Genomic DNA, 16,361 nt, shown 5'->3' on the forward strand with positions numbered 1-16,361 from the left:
TTTATACTGATAACAAGTTCAAACAGGTGCCATTAATACAGGTAACGAGTGGAGGACAGAGGAGCCTCTTAAAGAAGAAGTTACAGGTGTCAGGACCCGGTGTGACAAACAGTCACGAATAAATTGGCAGAACCCAGAAGATGAGGCAGACACAGCAGTACTAGAGACGGTGGTTTAATCAAAGGAAAGATCTTCCGGCAAAAATATAAATCCACAACGTCAAAAGAAAAGCCAAGAGACAAAAATAGATATCTACCAAAATACAAAGAAAATCCACAAAGTGGTAAGAACAGCAAGGGAAAAAACAAACCTCAAAAGACTAATCCAAAATAAACAAGAACAAAACCAGAGAACCTCTGGAAAATCCAACAAGAGAAAAAGTTAACTGCATGGCTGGGGCTGGGTGCTAACGTACAAACACTGAGCAAAGAACTGAGGAACACACAGGGTTTAAATACCAACAAGGGAACGACATACAGGTGCAAACAATAATTAGAGCAAGGAAAAAACAAAAGGTTAAAAAAAGGTGCAATGGGGACATCTAATGACCAAAACCTGAACAGTCCTGGCCAAAACCTGACAACAGGTCTGTGAGAGCCAGAAATCTAGCTTGTTTGTAGGTGACCAAATACTTATTTTCCACCATAATTTGCAAATAAATTCATTAAAAATCCTACAATGTGATTTTCTGGATTTTCTTTTCTCATTTTGTCTGTCATAGTTGAAGTGTACCTATGATGACAATTACAGGCCTCTCTCATCTTTTTAAGTGGGAGAACTTGCACAATTGGTGGCTGACTAAATTCTTTTTTGCCCCACTGTAAGTGGCTCGGGGAACAAAACATCAATATTTTGGGTCCATGGCCAGGAAACTCCCCAGACCTTAATCCCATTGAGAACTTTTGGTCATTCCTCAAGAGGCAGGTGGACAAACAAAACCCCACAAATTCTGACAAACTCCAAGCACTGATTATGCAAGAATGGGCTGCCATCAGTCAGGATGTGGCCCAGAAGTGAATTGACAGCATGCCAGGGTGGATTGCAGAGGTCTTGAAAAAGAAGGGTCAACACTAAAAATATTGACTCTTTGCATCAACTTCATGAAATTGTCAATGAAAGCATATGACACTTATGAAATGCTTGTAATTATACTTCAGTATTCCATAGTAACATCTGACAAAAATATTTAAAGACACTGAAGCAGCAGACTTTGTGAAAATTAATATGTATATCATTCTCAAATCTTTTGGCCACAACTGTATATAGACATAATATGACATTTGAAATGTCTTTATTCTTTTGGAATTTCTGTGAGTGTAATGGTTACTGTTAATTTGTATTGTTTATTTCACTTTTGTTTATTATCTATTTCACTTGCTTTGGCAATGTTAACATACTGTATGTATGCCATGCCAAAAAAGTCCCTTGAATTGAAATTTAATTGAAATTATAGAATGTAAAAGTTGTGAATGTGCGTGTGTGTGTGTGTCTTACCCTGAGTCTTACCCTGAATATGTTCCCCTCTCTGTGTGTGTGTAGGTTTAAGAATGGTCAGGGCAGTGGTCTGGACGGGGGTCAATACCGGGTCTACATCAACGGAAGCCTAGAGATCAAGCGTGCGCGGGTTGAGGACCAGGGTACATACACCTGTGTGGCCAGAAACATCCTGGGCAAGGAGGAGAACCAGGTCCGACTGGAGGTCAAAGGTTAGAGAGCAACCAATCTCATCACAGCACGACTTCATGCTTCTGTTTTTCTGTTTCCTTCTCAGACCAAATAGCCCCTGTGTTGTTGCCAAACATTTCCTGGTGCCTTATCAACCTATGTTGTTTCTCAGAGCAGATGACATTACTTAGAGATTCACATGAGACAATCATATTCTGTAGTCTGGTTATTATACTCATTCATCCCATGTGGCCTTAATGTCATCTCATATCATGAGAAAAAACACTCTTAATCTAATTGGTTGAGCTCCAGCTTTTCAGGAATTCCATACAAGGCATTTGGCTTCCCTATCTATCCCCCTCATTTTTCCGGATATGTCTGTCCTGCGTCTGTCCTGCGTCTGTCCTGTGTGTGTCCTGTGTGTCTGTCCTGTGTGTGTGTGTGTGTGTGTGTGTGTGTGTGTGTATGTGTGTGTGTGTGTGTGTGTGTCCTGTTGTATCCTGTGTGTGTGGTGTTCACGGTTCGTTTCAGAGCCGACCCGTATCGTCAGGGCTCCAGAGCACCAGTCAGCAATTAGAGGCACCATGGCTCGTTTTGACTGCCGGGTCAAATCAGACCTCACCCTGCCCATCACTGTTACCTGGCTGAAGGATGACAAGCCCCTCTCTCTGGGATGGAGGTGAAAGACTCCCCAAAACACAAACAAGTCAACAACAGTTTTCTCTATCATCAGCCTTTGAAGGCTCAAACTGTAACTTGATTGAGTCCTGGGTCCATGGGATGAAATGCACAAACGATGCACATACAAAAACAGTGGTGTTGAAAGAGCATAGCTATAGTTGACGTGTAATAACATGTGATAGTGATGTTCTGTAATGTCATTACATTTAAGTCATTTAGCAGACGCTCTTATCCAGAGCGACTTACAAATTTGAAAGTTCATACATATTCATCCTGGTCCCTCCATGGGAATTGAACCCTGCTTCCCCCGTGGGAATTGAACCCACAACCCTGGCGTTGCAAGCGCCATGCTCTACCAACTGAGCCACACGGGACCACGGGTCATGTTATAGTGATGTAATAATATGTTTCCTTCCATGACTGGTCTGTAGGTTAAAGAAGGATGAGGATTCCCTGTCCATCCCTGATGTCCACGAGCAGGATGAGGGAACATACACCTGTACTGTTAAATCAGAGATCGACCAAGACACTGCCTCAGCACGCCTTACTGTGTTAGGTATACACAAACACACACGCACGCACGCACACAACACAAACACACACACACACACAACACACACACACCTACACACAGCAGGTAGGATAAGTAGATGGCAGGTAGCCTAGCGGTTAGAGTGTTGGGCCAGCAGACACTCTTATCCAGAGAGACTTACAAGAGCAATTTGGGTTAAGTGCCTTGCTCAAGGGCACATCGACATACTTTTCACCTTGTCGGCTCTGGGATTCAAACCAGTGACCTTTCAGTAACGCTCTTACCACTATGCTGCCTGCTGCCCAAGTAGACAACAACCAAGGAGAAATGTGGGTTAAGTGCTAAGAGTGTATGTTAAATACACCAGTTGTAGTACTGTAGTGGATGGGGGTTCCTCCACGGTACTAATGTTCTGACTAACCTCTAAGCTTTAACCTCTGACCTTTACCCCCTGCCCCCTTACAGAGGACGCCTCCCTGTATCCCTCACAGTCTAGTGCCTTGCCTGCAGGTAACATCTGTGGCCTTTTCTACCTCTCTCTCCATCTCTCTATTTCTATCCATCCCTCGCGCTGCTCTCTGTCTCTGTTTCTGTCTTTCCATCTTTTTTTCTCATAAATGTTTCTATGAGAGGGATATTTGTGTGTGTGTGTGTGTGTGTGTGTGTTCGTATTCGTGTGTGTGTACGTATCAGTGTGTTTATGCATACATTTCAGTGTGTGTGTTCATATTTGTGTTTGTGCATGCATGTGCACGTGCTTGTGGGTGTGTGCGTGTAATTGTGTGTGTGTGTGTGTGTGTGTGTGTGTGTGTGTGTGTGTGTGTGTGTGTGTGTGTGTGTGTGTGTGTGTGTGTGTGTGTGTGTGTGTGTGTGTGTGTGTGTGTGTGTGTGTGTGTGTGTGTAGCACCTAACCCCATGGCCCTCCTGTGTGTAGACTATCCTGACCCTCCCATGGACCTGGAGGTGTCTGACCCTGAAGCACGCAGCGTACGACTGACCTGGATACCTGGAGATGACCACAACAGCCCTGTCACACGTAAATACACACACACGGAACTACTCCCCCAATGTCACCACAATATATACAGTGCGTTCAACTGTTCCATGGCTTGTGTCACACCCCCCCCCCCCCTCTCTCTCTCACCCTCCCTCATCTCTCTCTCTCTCTCTCACCCTCCCTCATCTCTCTCTCTCTCTCTCACCCTCCCTCATCTCTCTCTCTCTCACCCTCCCTCATCTATCTCTCTCTCTCTCACCCTCCCTCATCTCTCTCTCTCTCTCTCTCACCCCCCGCATCTCTCTCTCTCTCTCTCTCACCCTCCCTCATCTCTCTCTCTCTCACCCTCCCTCATCTCTCTCTCTCTCACCCTCCCTCATCTCTCTCTCTCTCTCTCTCACCCTCCCTCATCTCTCTCTCTCTCTCTCTCTCTCTCACCCCTCATCTCTCTCTCTCTCTCTCTCACCCCCCGCATCTCTCTCTCTCTCTCTCTCACCCTCCCTCATCTCTCTCTCTCTCTCTCTCTCTCTCTCTCTCTCTCTCTCTCTCTCTCTCTCTCTCTCTCTCTCTCTCACCCTCCCTCATCTCTCTCTCTCTCTCTCACCCTCCCTCATCTCTCTCTCTCTCTCTCTCTCTCTCTCTCTCTCTCACCCCCCTCACTCTCTCTCTCTCTCTCTCTCTCTAACCCCCCTCATCTCTCTCTCTCTCTCTCTCTCTCTCTCTCTCTAACCCCCCTCATCTCTCTCTCTCTCTCTCTCTCTAACCCCCCTCATCTCTCTCTCTCTCTCTCACCACCCTCATCTATCTCTCTCTCTCACCCCCCTCATCTCTCTCTCTCTCACCCCCCTCATCTCTCTCTCTCTCTCTCTCACCCTCCCTCATCTCTCTCTCTCTCTCACCCTCCCTCATCTCTCTCTCTCTCTCACCCCCCTCATCTCTCTCTCTCTCTCTCTCACCCCCCTCATCTCTCTCTCTCTCTCTCTCACCCTCCCTCATCTCTCTCTCTCTCTCTCTCTCTCTCACCCCCCTCATCTCTCTCTCGCTGCAGAGTTCCTGGTGCAGTTTGAGGAGGACCATTGGGAACCTGGCCAGTGGCAGAACCTGTCTAGTTACCCCGGAGACCTCAACTCTGTCATCCTGCAGCTCTCTCCCTTCGTCAACTACCAGTTCAGAGTCATCGCTATCAACTCTGTGGGCAAGAGCCGGCCCAGCCGCCCCTCGCAAAGATACCAGACCAGCGGAGCCTGTGAGTCACTCACCAGGAGAGAGGGATGGGGGGGGGGGGGGGTAGCAGGACTACAATACTATTATAGATAGAGGGAGGGAATTATGTTATAGCCAGAGAGATCACATCTTTCTTTGTGCCCTTGTGTGTTTCAGCTCCTGATGCTATCCCTAGTGGCCTGAAAGGCTGGGGTACCAATAACACAAACATGGAGATCAGCTGGGAGGTGAGTGAGTGAGTGAGTGAGAGACTGTTTGTCACTGTTTCAGCCTTTCCCCTTCATAAACAGTCATTATACCCCCAAAGACAAGGTTGTTCTAATTATAGTGCTAGTGTGTATTTTTGTGCACTCCAGCCCTTGTTGGACACAGAGCAAAACGGCCCTAACCTGCATTACTCGGTGTGGTGGAGGCGGAAGGATACGGGGGAGGAGTGGAACAATGTGACTACGGTGGGGGCGAAGCACATTGTCCACGACACAGAGACCTACGTTCCCTATGAGATCAAACTGCAGGCCAGGAATGACTTTGGACCCGGACCTGAGTCCAACATCATCATAGGGTATTCTGGGGAGGACAGTACGTACACTCACAAACCAAATGAAACAACATTTATTTTCTATTCATAATCTTTTTTTCCAAATGTTTTGCTCTCTTCTCTCACTCTCCTCTCTTCCTCTCTCTCTCTCGCTCTCTCATTCTCTCTCTCACACACACACACACACACACATGTTCACTCATCATGCTGGTGATGTCCTACCTGCGTGTTTTTCCCCAGAGCCTACAGCCCCTCCTACAGACCTGCATGTGTCAAAGATTGACAGCACCAATGTCAACGTCCACTGGACCCCGGTAGACCCCAACACTGTCCTGGGAGAGTTCAAGGAGTACAGGGTGATGACTGCACTCTCACGACTCACACACACACACACACACACACACACACACACACACACACACACACACACACACACACACACACACACACACAGACAGACATAGGCACACACACAGACACAGGAACACACACACACACACACACAGACAGACAGACATAGGCACACACACAGACACACACACACACACACACACACACACACACAGACAGACATAGGCACACACACAGACACAGGAACACACACACACACACACACAGACACATGCACACACACAGACACAGGCACACACACAGACACAGGCACAGACACAGACACAGACACAGACACACACACCCTGTGACGACAGTGTGTGTGGCCCTCTCTCCCAGCTGTACTACTGGCGTGAGGGCAGCATGGTGAAGGGTCTGCATGTGAATAAAGAGAAGAAGACTAAAGGGTTCTACAGTACCGTGGCCCAGCCTACTGGCATATTGACAGACCTACAGCCATACAGCCACTACCGCATGTTTATGGTGGTCGCCAACAGTCGTTACGATGGGCCGCCTAGCAACCATGCGGAGTTCCATACCAAGGAAGGAGGTGAGACTGGGAGAGGGAAGGACGACACCAACTAGGGCACCAGACAAATGAATTGTGTTTTTACATCGTAGCAGACTCGCTCCTACACCCTTCAACACTCTCTTTCTCCCTCTTTCTCTCTCTCTCTCTCTCCTGTGTGTGTAGTGCCAGACCTTCCTCAGTTCTTTAAGATCGTCCAGAGGAGTCCAGACTCTATCCACCTGGAGTGGGACAAACCCCTGGAGCCTAACGGTATTCTGATTGGATACACACTCAACTATCAAACAGGTGAGCCAATCTGATTGGTTACACTGTCAATTACCAGACAGGTGAGGACTTCTGTTTGGTTACATAGTCAAGTACCAAACAGGTGAGCCCTTCTGATTGGATACACAGTGAGGTGAGCACTTCTGATTGGATAGATGACTGATGACAGGTGATCAGTTCTGGACAGAGTGGTATAGACTGAACAAGAAGTTACCGGGTCAGAAAGGTCTTTCTAATATTGATACGAATCTAAGCTCATAACAGAGATAACCTAATGTTAAGAAGAGATGATGGTATGTTGATAGATGGCACTCTGCATTAGCTGACTAGCTGTCTGTGTGTGTTGTGTGTGTGCGTGTGTGTGTCCCTGTAGTGAACGGGTCACGTGTGGGCCACATGCAGATGGAGAGTTTCCTCCCTAACGTGACAGCCTACAGACTCCGCTTGCCAGACCAAGCTATCCGCTACAGGTTCTATCTGGCGGCCCTCACAGAGGTGGGAGCAGGGAAGGTCTACACTGAGGAGTCTTCACATTTCACCAATGAAGGTGAGTCGCCTCACCACTGCATGCACACACACACACACACACACACACACACACACACACACACACACACACACACACACACACACACACACACACACACACACACACACACTCACACTCACACTCACACTCTGGCTCACACACACACAGACACACACTCAACTCCGACCTTTTTGCTATTACACATACTCACATATGTAGACACATTGTTGTCCCCCACGATGATTCAGAATTGTCAGAATGTTCTCTTTCTATCCCCTCTTTGTCTCTCTTCCTCTCCTGTGGCTGACCTCTTATCTCTCTCTTTGTCTCTCTTCCTCTCCTGTGGCTGACCTCTTATCTCTCTCTTTGTCTCTCTTCCTCTCCTGTGGCTGACCTCTTATCTCTCTCTTTGTCTCTCTTCCTCTCCTGTGGCTGACCTCTTATCTCTCTCTTTGTCTCTCTTCCTCTCCTGTGGCTGACCTCTTATCTCTCTCTTTGTCTCTCTTCCTCTCCTGTGGCTGACCTTCTGTAGTGTCTTTTAACGCTTTGTCTTTCTCTCTCAGCCTCTCCGATTCCCACTCTGTTTTCCCTCCTACACTAGCTGTCTCTCACTTTTCTTCCCCTCTTCTCTGTCTCCCCCTCTCTCGCACCTGTCTCCCCCTCCCCCCTCACCTGTCTCCCCTTAACCTGTCTCCCCTCCCTCTCCCTTGTCTCCCCCTCCATCCCTCCTGTCTCCCCCGCCTCATCCCTCTACCCTGTCTCCCCCGCCATCTCCCTCTCCCCTGTCTCCCCCTGTCTCCCCTGTCTCCCTCTCCCTTGTCTCTGTCTCCCCCTGTCTCTCTCGCCCCTATCTACCCCTGTCTCCCTCTCCCCTGTCTCCCACTCCCATGTCTCCCACTCCCATGTCTCCCACTCCCCTGTCTCCCACTCCCCTGTCTCCCTCTTCCCTGTCTCCCTCTCCCCTGTCTCCCCCTCCATCTCCCCTGTCTCCCTCTCCCTTGTCTCTGTCTCCCCCTGTCTCCCTCTCCCCTGTCTACCCCTGTCTCCCTCTCCCATGTCTCCCTCTCCCATGTCTCCCTCTCCCCTGTCTCCCTCTCCCCTGTCTCCCTCTCCCCTGTCTCCCTCTCCCCTGTCTCCCTCTCCCATGTCTCCCTCTCCCATGTCTCCCTCTCCCATGTCTCCCTCTCCCCTGTCTACCCCTGTCTCCCTCTCCCCTGTCTCCCCCTCCATCTCCCCTGTATCCCCTGTCTCCCCTGCCTCATCCCTCTACCCTGTCTCCCCATCCATCTCCCCTGTCTCCCTCTCCCATGTCTCCCTCTCCCATGTCTCCCTCTCCCCTGTCTACCCCTGTCTCCCTCTCCCCTGTCTCCCTTTCCCCTGTCTCCCTTGTCTCTGTCTCCCCTGGTCTCCCTCTCCCCTGTCTACCCCTGTCTCCCTCTCCCCTGTCTCCCCCTCCATCTCCCCTGTATCCCCTGTCTCCCCTGCCTCATCCCTCTACCCTGTCTCCCCATCCATCTCCCCTGTCTCCCCCGCCGTCTCCCTTTCCCCTGTCTCCCTTGTCTCTGTCTCCCCTGGTCTCCTTCTCCCCTGTCTACCCCTGTCTTCCTCTCCCCTGTCTCCCTCTCCCATGTCTCCCACTCCCATGTCTCCCTCGCCCCTGTCTCCCTCTCCCCTGTCTCCCCCTCCATCTCCCCTGTATCCCCTGTCTCCCCTGCCTCATCCCTCTACCCTGTCTCCCCATCCATCTCCCCTGTCTCCCTCTCCCATGTCTCCCTCTCCCCTGTCTACCCCTGTCTCCCTCTCCCCTGTCTCCCCCTCCATCTCCCCTGTATCCCCTGTCTCCCCTGCCTCATCCCTCTACCCTGTCTCCCCATCCATCTCCCCTGTCTCCCCCGCCGTCTCCCTTTCCCCTGTCTCCCTTGTCTCTGTCTCCCCTGGTCTCCTTCTCCCCTGTCTACCCCTGTCTTCCTCTCCCCTGTCTCCCTCTCCCATGTCTCCCACTCCCATGTCTCCCTCGCCCCTGTCTCCCTCTCCCCTGTCTCCCCCTCCATCTCCCCTGTATCCCCTGTCTCCCCTGCCTCATCCCTCTACCCTGTCTCCCCATCCATCTCCCCTGTCTCCCTCTCCCATGTCTCCCTCTCCCCTGTCTACCCCTGTCTCCCTCTCCCCTGTCTCCCCCTCCATCTCCCCTGTATCCCCTGTCTCCCCTGCCTCATCCCTCTACCCTGTCTCCCCATCCATCTCCCCTGTCTCCCCCGCCGTCTCCCTTTCCCCTGTCTCCCTTGTCTCTGTCTCCCCTGGTCTCCCACTCCCCTGTCTCCCCCTCCCTTGTCCTCCTCTCTGTCTGTCTGTCTATCTGTCTGTCTCTCCCTGGGTGTTAACAGAATACTTTTTCAGCTCAGGTACTGATCACTCAGGTGTAGGTAACGGGAATTGCACAGCCCATCTGTCTGTCTATCTGTCTTACTCCTCTCCAACTCTGTCTCACTCCATTTTTCAGCAATGGTGACCAGCTAAAATTAGTGACCATGTCATCTTTGCATTTCCGTACTACTTTGCCTGGTGGACATATCATGGGTTTCTTCTCCCCCCTACTGATTACAGTAGTACAGACCCAGGCACTTTCTATCCTCACAAAGGGGTGGATTAATTTTATGCTGTAGGAAACAAACAAAACAAATTAGGGGGTAACTTTGAGGTCTGTCAAGGGTAAAACCGTGAGTTCTCTTCGAACAATCACAGTCTCTGCTTCAACCTTCAGTATTTTCAGTCACTTTTATATAGCAAAGTTGAACATGAATTGGAAATGTATTTCTATCCTAGTTGTGTGTGGTCCTGATGTACTGTAAGTCCAGGTCAGGATCCTCTGTAGTGTAGTCAGTGTCAACTTCCTGCTCTTTCTGAGGTTTAAACTTTGAACCCAATCCCTGATGGCACACTTTTCAATTTGAATCATGACATAATTTCCTGTCTATCATAAGCCTTGGATCTTGTGTACTGACTAAGCCGATGGAGTCGGCCCATATTGACGTGGATGCACTGTGGGGTGTAGGAGAGTCTTGCTTTCATTTTTAAGTGGAGATGTGAGTACATTTACGGGGTGGGGTGAGGGGGGGATTTAAGCTTATACTGCTCTTCCTGGAATTAATATCCATCATCAAACGTTCTCTGCTTCTCATTCACTGGCTTGCTCGCTCACCGCTGCTTGCGCTTCAGTTTTCAAAGTGTCATGCTTCCATCTTATCTGTGTGTGTTTATTTCTGTGCTGGTGAGCGTTGCCAGCCCCTACTCTTCCTGGTCTCTGTGACGGGACGGGACGGGACGGGGCGGGGGGGGGGGGTCACAGGTAAGATATTGGGGTTCAACCCCTCTGAAAGGCAATGTCTCTGCCTTTTCACTGACACAGCCTGGGATTGGCACAGATTTTAGATTTGACATGGCTTGCGGCCAATGTGATCTCTGGCTGGCTGTTGAGTGTTACCTGGGCAACAAGGGTTCTTGAGCACCTGCCTGTACCGATGCCTTATTTTACTCTTCTTCCTCTTCTTCTCTCATGGCTGGCTCTCTCTAGCATGCTGCTTGTCATGGCTGGCTCTCTCTAGCATGCTGCTTGTCATGGCTGACCTGGGGGAGTTTGGAACTATGCATGGGGGAGGGAGGAGGGAGGGATGCAGTTCAACAAGCATATGAGTTAATCTGCTCTCTAGTGGGATCCTCCAAATGGAGATGTTCATCCACTACAAGGTAAAAAGAAGCGTAACAAGAAATCCTACAAAGGATATATGCCCCTCTATGTTCACTGTAGATACTGTGATGATGATTTTCAAAATGGCTTCCAAAGAAAACAAGGCTCCTTTGTAATAACAGTAGGGTATCTAAATATGGATTTCCCATAACTTCCTGTTTATTCTAGAAGAAAATCCACACACCAAAGACCTGCTCTGTTTGTTGGTTTGGGCCAGGATGGAGTTGAGGAGTGTCATAACATCAGTTGGCCACGTGGGGGCACTGATATTCCACTTTAAGACCCTCATCATGGGTTGTGTGATGAGTACATTATTTATGATTACCTAGTCCCAGATAAATCCTTACTGTTGTATTTACCCACACAATAAAGCATGCATTTTATTATTAACTTCTAATGCCTAAAAGGACAATTATCTATAAAAAGTATATTTCTGTTGACCCCTTTTTGTTAATTGGACTATTGCCTTTTCCTTATTTCTGCACCAGTCAACAGTGCTGGTTCTGGGAAATTCCATATCACCTTTCTGCTCATTGTTTTATTGACTTTCTCTCTGTCTCTATTGGTGTGTGTGATTACCTGTGAGTTCCTGATTTTCTCTTTAACCCTGTGCTCTCTTCCCCCTGCCCTGTAGTCGAGCCTACAGACGTCTCCGTGTCTACAACTGTCCCTCCTCCTCCTCCTCCCACTACTACCGCTGCTACTTCAACCATTAGTACTACTACTACTACTACTACTACTACTCCTACTACTACCACAACTGCTACTGCTTCTACTACTGCTACCACTCCTGTGTTGGTCACCAGCACCAAGCAAGCAGATAAAAATGTGTTGGGTACATACAGTAGGCCTACCTGTTGTTTACTTTTAGTTCAGTCATTTTCTTCCATGGCAGTATAGATAAAATAGATTGACAATGAATGCCACCTTTAAAGAGACATTTTAAAGGTGTGTTGTGTTATTTGTATATCTTTCCCAAGATTCAAGTGATAAATGAATATGCTTTCATTTGAAGCATTTTGATTGGATACTCTCTCCTGACCAGGAAGGAAGCATTTGGAGGAACTGGCTGCATTCCAATACCACTTCATTACCTTGTCATATCTCCTTGGAGATAGGTTACAGGAAATTAAGCCACTTTACAGTATTGGAATATAACCATTAACTCAACGCTGTTCGGTCAGGCTGTGAGAATCCAACGTATACATATGAACAGCTAGAGGGTGTTTGTGGGCCGTTAACTCTGTTCAATGTCGTGTTCCTATTAAGGGGATACCTGGACTACTGGGCACCTCCATTTCAAATCAGGACACCCCTAGAAGTGTTAAGGCATTAACTGTGGAGTGGACTCGACCAGAAGTGTTAAGACATCAACGTTGACACTCCTTAAAAGTGTTCAAATATAACACTGGTACAATCCACTGTTTATAGGGCAACCCGAAATCTAACCCTAGCCCTAGAACCATTGTGTGATTGCAACCCTGCGTGTGTGGCTGTTGTAACACGCCCTTCTCTGCTCCACCTTGCCCTTGACCCCGCTCTGACCCCACCCTGCCCTCTAGTAGGCATGGCTCCTGGGAGGGTGATCTGGAACCTGACGGTGAAGCCTAACAGTAACTACGCTAACATCAGCTGGAACCACAACTTCCCGACCGGCAGCAGCGAGTTCCAGCTAGAGTTCACACTGGACAGTAAGATCCACACCCAGTTTGTGTCAGAGCTTAGGCTGGACAATAAGAAAAGACCCAGAGTTTGTGTCAGCTCTTAGGCTGGACAATATGAAAAGACCCAGAGTTTGTGTCAAAGCTTCTGGATGGTAAGAAAATAACCAGAGTTTGTGCCATTGCAACAGTCAAACTAAATCAAGCCCAGCTCAAGTATTTGAAAGGATTTTACATATGTATTTAACCCAAGTCTATCGTATCAAAACTACAGTTCAAAACCCATCCTAGGAAGAAATGTCAATAGTGAAGTCAGTTTTCAGACAGTCTATCTCTGCAGAGATACTAGGCTTTCTGAAAGGAACTGTGAGGCAATCCTGGGGCAAAGACATATACCAAACTGACTTTATTAAAGAAATCCAGTCCAATTTATGACAGCCCTTCACTCTAGTAGAGAAATTAGGCTTTTATTTGGAGGTGAGTCATGCAACATTCTCATTTCTATTCATAAAACTCCCAGGGAATTTCTGAGGGGAAACTCTAAACTCTCATTTCATTTTGCTTCAGCAGAGCTGAGTTCAATTGCCTATATAAGTCAGATTATGATCTGTATAGCTGTAGATAGAGTGAAATATATAATATATTCTGTGGCATTTCCATTTAAATAATGACTGTGTTATTTTATAGCACCCCCAGTTTTTATTGTACTTTGATTGGAGGTTTTGAGTTTCTGTTTTCTTAAAAAATCCCTTTGTTCAATTTGCCTTTCATTGTGCCCGTGTTCATTTTCTCTCTCAGGTTCGAACAGAAGTTCCTTTCAGAAAGTATTTTGTGAGGCTGAGGGAGAAATTAAGAGAGATCTTAGTCAGTACTTTGAAAGAGGAAATAGTGAAAGGAAAGAGTTAGAGAGAGAAACCCAGGGATGGGGTGATGTTCTCACACAACTATGAAGAACTTGTCCTTATAACTGTATATTCTTTATAAGTTCTTATAACTGTATATTATTTATCAGCATTTTCAAATTATATCAATGACATAGTTATAATGCACAAAATACCAAACTCTCTCCCTATCTCTACTGTTATGTGAGATGAGATAAAGAGAGAGAGAGAAACCCATCTAGAATTATGTTTTATTTTACTAGGGGGAAATACACTGTTTAATGAAAAACATTCCTTAAAGATATGCTACTTACTACAGTATACTGATGGTACAGTGATGTCAGTATATGTGTGTGTTCAATCATCCTAAGTGAAAAGAGAAGATGTTAGGGTGATGTTCACAGGAGCTGAGCGTGTGCACACATTGATCTGTTTCCCACTGTATCAATGACATAGTTCTAACACACAAGATACCTAACGCTCTCCCTCTTTCCTGCTCTTTGTCCATTTCTCTCTTTGGAAATGTATCTTTGTATTGTTCATACGCATAGTGTATTATGAAGTCCTAACTCCCCATACTGTGCAGTGTGCATACTTCATGGCTACTACCCAGTATCATGCTGCTGCTTCACCTGTCTGGCTGGCTGTCTGTATGGCTGGCTGGGTGCCTGTCTGTGTGTCTGGCTGACTGGCTGTGTGTCTGTCTGGCTGGCTGTATGATTGGTTGTGTGGCTTGTTTTTCTATTGACTGTTTAGAGTAAGAGTGAGGGGGAGGGAGTATGTTGTCTTTATTCACACACGCACATTTTACATGGGCATTTTAGTCATTAGCTTCAGCTTCATGTTTTAATGGTTGTAAGGAATGTGTTTTTATATTAGTCAGACTTTCTTCCCACTGATTGATTTTCGCAGTGCTTCAGGTCTGTTTGTTGCCTAGTCAAGGTTGCATTTTGTTTCATATGATTTGGTTTAGTTGCTTCAGAGGCTGCAGTGGATGTACTCAGCTTTGGAATGATTTTGGTTGATCGCTGTATGATGATTGCTATATGAGGATGTCACCCTTTCAGGGGATTAAAGGTCATGTCATAGCATGGTGCACGATGTCACCAGTTTGCATGCTCCACCAGCCATCACCAGCCCACGCCCACAGCTTGGTGATGTGATAAGAGGCACATCTTTCCATTGGAAAGATGCCGCGTTTCGTTTTCACCATTGGTGTGTTTCTTTTCATTGAGATGAGTGGAGGACTATGGGTAATTGAGACACAGTGCTTCTCTACCCTCCCGCCTTTTGCTATTCCAGAATACAGAGTGTTCCATAATGGTCCATTTAAATTCCACCAGTCAGGGTAATACAACCAACTTACTGCTGCCAATTCAGCGGGAGTTTAGTTTCGTAAAACTTTGATGTCCACTGTATTATAGTAGCCTGAAGGAACAGCTGCTGTCTAGCTCTACCTCTTTTCTCCCGCTCCACAAAAAGTCCCCTTTTTAGATTAGATTTTTCAGGAGAATTATCCCCAGGAGAAAAATGTGGTTTCACTTCCACCGAGAAGAAAATGAACCAAAAATAATCCTCTAAAAGCCATATTTAAAAAGCTTTCTTAAAGAGCTGCGGCTCTTCTATTCACTTTCACTCTCTAGTAATTTTATTAACATAGCCGTATACATGACATTGGTTTACAGATGTAGCTATTCATTTCAACGAGGTTGTTAATGAGTGGTGGATGTTGGAGGGAGGGTGTGTGTGTGCTGCATTGGGTCAGTTTCAATTTACTCCAGTGGCCCACCATCTCATAGGGGGAGAAACAGTCCCACACATGTCGCATCACTACGTGGTACCCGTCCTATTTACTGTGTTACCATAGTAGCCTGGCCACGCCCAACGACATAGTATGATTGGCTCCTCTCTTGTCTTCCAAGGCAATGGCAGTGTGTCAAGCGTACCAGTGAACCAGCCGCCCATTAAGCTGGCGGGGCTGATCGAAGGGGCCAAGTACCGCCTGAGGGTGTACTCCAATGAATACCACAGCATCTCCAGCAATGTTGTCACCTTTGAGACCAGCGCAGGTGAGCCTCCACCTGCCGGGTGAGGAGGGATGGTACATGACCAGATCAGGTCATGTCAGATAGCCTGGGGGCCAGTCTGTCTGCATCAGCCCAGTCTAGGAGACTATAGCAGGCTAATGCAGAAACATGACAGCACCCAGGCTACAGAGACCCCATGGATACCCCAGTTCCCTAACAACGAGGTCTGTTGGATCAGATCAGATCACAAGGCTAGGAGTTGCTATAGCTCCAAGGAGTTGGTATTGAAGTGAAGTTATTCAACTGTAGTGTAGAGAGACTGTTTTGTTTCTGTTCTTTAGAATTGGTAGTTCTGAACATCGTGGAATATCGATTTAGCTGTTTGTGATGTCTTGATTTTCCATAGGAGTGTATTCCATGTGGTAAGAATAATTCAATGAAATGTAATGTGTGATAGGCTCATGAGTAAACAAGTCATATACAATGGATCTGATACTTTGACCTGTACTTTACTTTTCTATCTTTGCTTTGTTCTGAGCAAATTTACTTTGCCAATGTCACACTTCTCTGGCACTGGCAGAGCTGTTACTTGGTTAGTAATTATAAGCTATTAATGTCGTTTTTTTCCCTATTTATGCCTGCATTGTGTTACAGAAGTGTTTCCCGACCTGTAATAAAGTAGCTTCATGTGGTTG

The 16,361-nt window shown here is 47.2% G+C and overlaps 1 protein-coding gene across 20 annotated transcripts in view; it reads left to right on the forward strand.

Annotated features, from left to right (window-relative positions):
- Positions 1 to 16,361, forward strand: part of LOC129815253 (neurofascin-like) — a 171,518-nt gene that overhangs the window by 136,048 nt on the left and 19,109 nt on the right. For 10 of the 20 annotated variants that reach the window (XM_055868869.1, XM_055868868.1, XM_055868870.1 and 7 more), the window contains 14 exons: positions 1,540 to 1,706; positions 2,197 to 2,344; positions 2,778 to 2,902; positions 3,344 to 3,388; positions 3,813 to 3,914; positions 4,924 to 5,121; positions 5,256 to 5,326; positions 5,456 to 5,678; positions 5,878 to 5,993; positions 6,367 to 6,577; positions 6,722 to 6,844; positions 7,197 to 7,370; positions 7,885 to 9,754; positions 11,732 to 11,912. In XM_055868869.1, coding sequence (XP_055724844.1) covers positions 1,540 to 1,706; positions 2,197 to 2,344; positions 2,778 to 2,902; positions 3,344 to 3,388; positions 3,813 to 3,914; positions 4,924 to 5,121; positions 5,256 to 5,326; positions 5,456 to 5,678; positions 5,878 to 5,993; positions 6,367 to 6,577; positions 6,722 to 6,844; positions 7,197 to 7,370; positions 7,885 to 9,754; positions 11,732 to 11,813 — 3,655 coding nt within the window. In that variant the 3' untranslated portion in view covers positions 11,814 to 11,912. Of the gene's footprint in view, positions 1 to 1,539; positions 1,707 to 2,196; positions 2,345 to 2,777; positions 2,903 to 3,343; positions 3,389 to 3,812; positions 3,915 to 4,923; positions 5,122 to 5,255; positions 5,327 to 5,433; positions 5,679 to 5,877; positions 5,994 to 6,366; positions 6,578 to 6,721; positions 6,845 to 7,196; positions 7,371 to 7,884; positions 9,755 to 11,731; positions 11,942 to 12,659; positions 12,789 to 15,561; positions 15,709 to 16,361 lie in introns of those variants that run through there. The other 10 variants (XR_008753403.1, XM_055868885.1, XM_055868879.1 and 7 more) reach the window with 6 other exon arrangements.

This window comes from Salvelinus fontinalis, chromosome 18 (assembly GCF_029448725.1).
Source record: "Salvelinus fontinalis isolate EN_2023a chromosome 18, ASM2944872v1, whole genome shotgun sequence".
In the NCBI taxonomy this organism is placed as follows: domain Eukaryota; kingdom Metazoa; phylum Chordata; class Actinopteri; order Salmoniformes; family Salmonidae; genus Salvelinus; species Salvelinus fontinalis.